This window comes from Pinus tabuliformis, chromosome 9, assembly GCF_031772625.1.
Source record: "Pinus tabuliformis cultivar Carrire ecotype Pingquan chromosome 9, CPIR1, whole genome shotgun sequence".
In the NCBI taxonomy this organism is placed as follows: domain Eukaryota; kingdom Viridiplantae; phylum Streptophyta; class Pinopsida; order Pinales; family Pinaceae; genus Pinus; species Pinus tabuliformis.
In genome coordinates this window covers 262,198,358-262,202,053 of record NC_142307.1, presented here as the reverse complement: position 1 = coordinate 262,202,053, position 3,696 = coordinate 262,198,358, and the positions used below count along the sequence as shown (strand labels likewise).

The following is a 3,696-nucleotide window of genomic DNA, read 5'->3' as shown; positions in this document are numbered from 1 at the left end:
CATTTTTCTACAGGTTCGATCTTGGGCCTGTGGGTTATGGGCCAATGAAGCCATTCTAAGACTTCTGACAGTCTTCTCAACATGACTACGCAGCACTTCCTACTGATCGAACCACAAGAAAACTCATCTCTTGCCAAGCAGCTACTTCCCAACTCTTCATCTGATTCATCTTCTTCATCCACACACAACTTTCTTCTGCTTATTCGGCTCATTCTCAGTCCACACACGTGCGTGCATCAACCTTTGGACCTTCGTCATCCTTTTTGATCGAATCGTGCAATTCCATCTCGATGCTGGCAATTTGATTCCGAATCGCTCCAATAAATTGCATATGCCTTTTAGGGGCATCTTCTTTTGAATATGCCTTGTTAGTTGAAGCAGTTACTCTGATGGCCCTTTCAAAGTCCTCTAGCTGCCATTTTGCAGTACCAAGAGTAGTGATGAGCTCTCTCTTTCGTATCTCAATCAAACTGACCAATTCCTTGTCAGTAGGATTAGATTCGTGAAGACTTTGATCGCGCAGCCACGTTCTATAAGCAGATTCCATTATGTCAGCTGAGTCTTGCACATCTTCCGCGGCTGCAAGGAAGGGATCATCCTCCCATCGACATAAATTGGAAGCCATCCCAATTTCTAGATATAAACAAGATCCAAAGAGGCACTCCAAAAAATTTGCAATGGGCAATACTATGAAATTTCCGTGCAATATCACAATCAACAGAGTATAATATAGACCCGCGAATTGACAATTTCCAGAAAAGAACTCAATTGTAACACTGCATACTAACATGCCTACTCTGTGGCATTCATACTTCCATTTTCAGCAGAAAAGAAAACTGGAAAACAACAAAAACATATAAAGACAAAAGTTCACATAAAACACTTTTTATTATGTACAAACTCAGTTTACAGTTTTAAGGCATTTCAGCCTTAATCCAGATTTCTCTGGCAATTACATTTTGCCCTCTCTCACGCGCACAGGGTTTTCCCTCTCTTTTCTTCCTGATTTACTCAAGAATCCTTCAGTTCTTATTACACATACATTCAGTTTTAACTGATTTTTTAACTAAAATTAGTTTCTTGAACAGAATTCAGTTGTGGTTGGCCTGCCTGTCTATGTGGTTGCCCACCTATCCTCTTTCTCTAATTTTCTTTCATTGAGGTGTCCGGATGCTCCTGCATCAGACTCCCGAGGTACAAAAATTATGACCTCTTGGTCATATGCTCCCGAGGTACAAAATTGTGACCTCCTGGTCATATGCGTTTCCTTCACAATTCGCAATTCTACCCATTGTTTCACTTCGTCAGTGGAACTTCCTTCTGTGAGCTGCAACCAAACCTCTACAATAGCAAGTCCTCCTTGCTACCAGATGCCATACCAAGCTTCTCTGCTGAGCTTAGTCCTCCCGGCATCTCCGCGGTTCTCTCCTCTCAAACCAAGTGAGCACTCCTGCTCCAGGTTTGCTGCAATCTTCTCACCTTCACAAAATAAAGTAAAAAAAATACTACAACCTTACAAATCTTCAACAAACTGTACCTCTTCTTTCTTCGTACCTCTTCTTTCTTCGCATGCAAAAAAAAAAACTCCTCTCCGCAGGAAATCTTTCCCGCTCTGATACCACTTGATGAAAATGAATTCTGGGGTCTCTTCGTTTTCAACATTTTTCTACAGGTTCGATCTTGGGCCTGTGGGTTATGGGCCCACGAAGCCATTCTGAGACTTCTGACAGTCTTCTCAACATGACTGCGCAACACTTCCTACTGATCCAACCACAAGAAAACTCATCTCTTGCCAAGCAGCTGCTTCCCAACTCTTCATCTGATTCATCTTCTTCATCCACACACAACTTTCTTCTGCTTGTTCGGCTCATTCTCAGTCCACACACGTGCGTGCATCAACCTTTGGATCTTCGTCATCCTTTTTGATCGAATCGTGCAATTCCATCTCGATGCTGGCAATTTGATTCCGAATCACTCCAATAAATTGCATATGCCTTGTAGGGGCATCTTCTTTTGAATATGCCTTGTTAGTTGAAGCAGTTACTATGATGGCCCTTTCAAAGTCCTCTAGCTGCCATTTTGCAGTACCAAGAGCAGTGATGAGCTCTCTCTTTCGTATCTCAATCAAACTGACCAATTCCGCGTCAGTAGGATTAGATTCGCGAAGACTTTGATCGTGCAGCCACGTTCTATAAGCAGATTCCATTCTGTCAGCTGAGTCCTGCACATCTTCCGCGGCTGCAAGGAAGGGATCATCCTCCCATCGACATAAATCGGAAGCCATCCCAATTTCCAGATATAAACAAGCTCCAAAGAGGCACTCCAAAAAATTTGCAACGGGCAATACTATGAAATTTCCGTGCAATATCACAATCAGCAGAGTATAATATAGACCCGCGAATTGACAATTTCCAGAAAAGAACTCAATTGTAACGCTGCATACTAACATGCCTACTCTGTGGCCTTCATACTTCCATTTTCAGCAGAAAAGAAAACCGGAAAACAATAAAAACATATAAAGACACAAGTTCACATAAAACACTTTTTATTATGTACAAACTCAGTTTACAGTTTTAAGGCATTTCAGCCTTAATCCAGATTTATCTGGCAATTACATTTTGCCCTCTCTCACACGCATAGGGTTTTCCCTCTCTTTTCTTCCTGATTTACTCAAGAATCCTTCAGTTCTTATTACACATACATTCAATTTTAACTGATTTTTTAACTAAAATTAGTTTCTTGAACAGAATTCAGTTGTGGTTGGCCTGGCTGTCTATGTGGTTGTCCACCTATCCTCTTTCTCTAATTTTCTTTCATTGAGGTGTCCGAATGCTCCTGCATCAATATATGAAGTTAATAAAATAAATGAATAAATAATTTAATGAATAGAGAAGATATAGAAGTACTAAAATATGTATATAAAATTGATTTAAAGGAGTTGGATTTAAGAGTGAAAAGCAAGGAGTTTTTCACCATTCAGTAAGGTTCAATTTTGGTAAGGGTTACTAATTCTAGAAGGCATGGGAAAACCTTACAATATTGGTCAAACATGTGGTTACACCTAGAGATATTATATTAATGGTCTCATGACTTGTGTACACATAAGTAGATAAAGTCCCATCTTCATGTCCTTCTTTTATCTTTAGTCAAATATTGCTAGTGCGATTAGATTTTGAGGGTTTAAGGCACCCAAAGTTTGATACTGATGATGAGGAGGCACCAAAAAATATCTATCCATGTTTAAAAATAATAAAATATATATCAAGAAATAAAATAAAGACACTTAACTTGACATAAAAGGTTTAAGAAACTAACACAACTTGCTAGGTTTTGAAAAAAAATCTTATAATAATGAGACATATTTAAGTTAAAAGATATAAATGTTGCCAACCATTTGTAATTCTTAATCTCTCTCTCTCTCTCTCTCACACACACACACACACACACACACACACACACACACACACACACACACACACATATATATATATATATATTTCCAATGGAAATTTCCAACTAGTTTCCTGGTTTTCACAACTTTCCATTTGTGATTTCAAAATATTGAACTACTCAAGCTACCCCATGATGCTAAAATTTTTTAACATTAAAGTCCACCAAAGAAATATAATTGATCACAATATATAATTGATAAACAAAAATAAATATTAATATTTTACCAATCCCACACTAAAATAT

At 38.5% G+C, this 3,696-nt stretch overlaps 1 protein-coding gene across 1 annotated transcript; it reads right to left on the bottom strand.

The window, feature by feature from the left end:
• Positions 1-214: 214 nt before the first annotated feature.
• Positions 215-625, bottom strand: LOC149148196 (syntaxin-61-like). The gene has a single exon (XM_089442099.1). It carries the CDS (start codon positions 623-625, stop codon positions 215-217), a length of 411 nt encoding a protein of 136 aa, XP_089298225.1.
• Between the last annotated feature and the right edge of the window lie 3,071 nt (positions 626-3,696).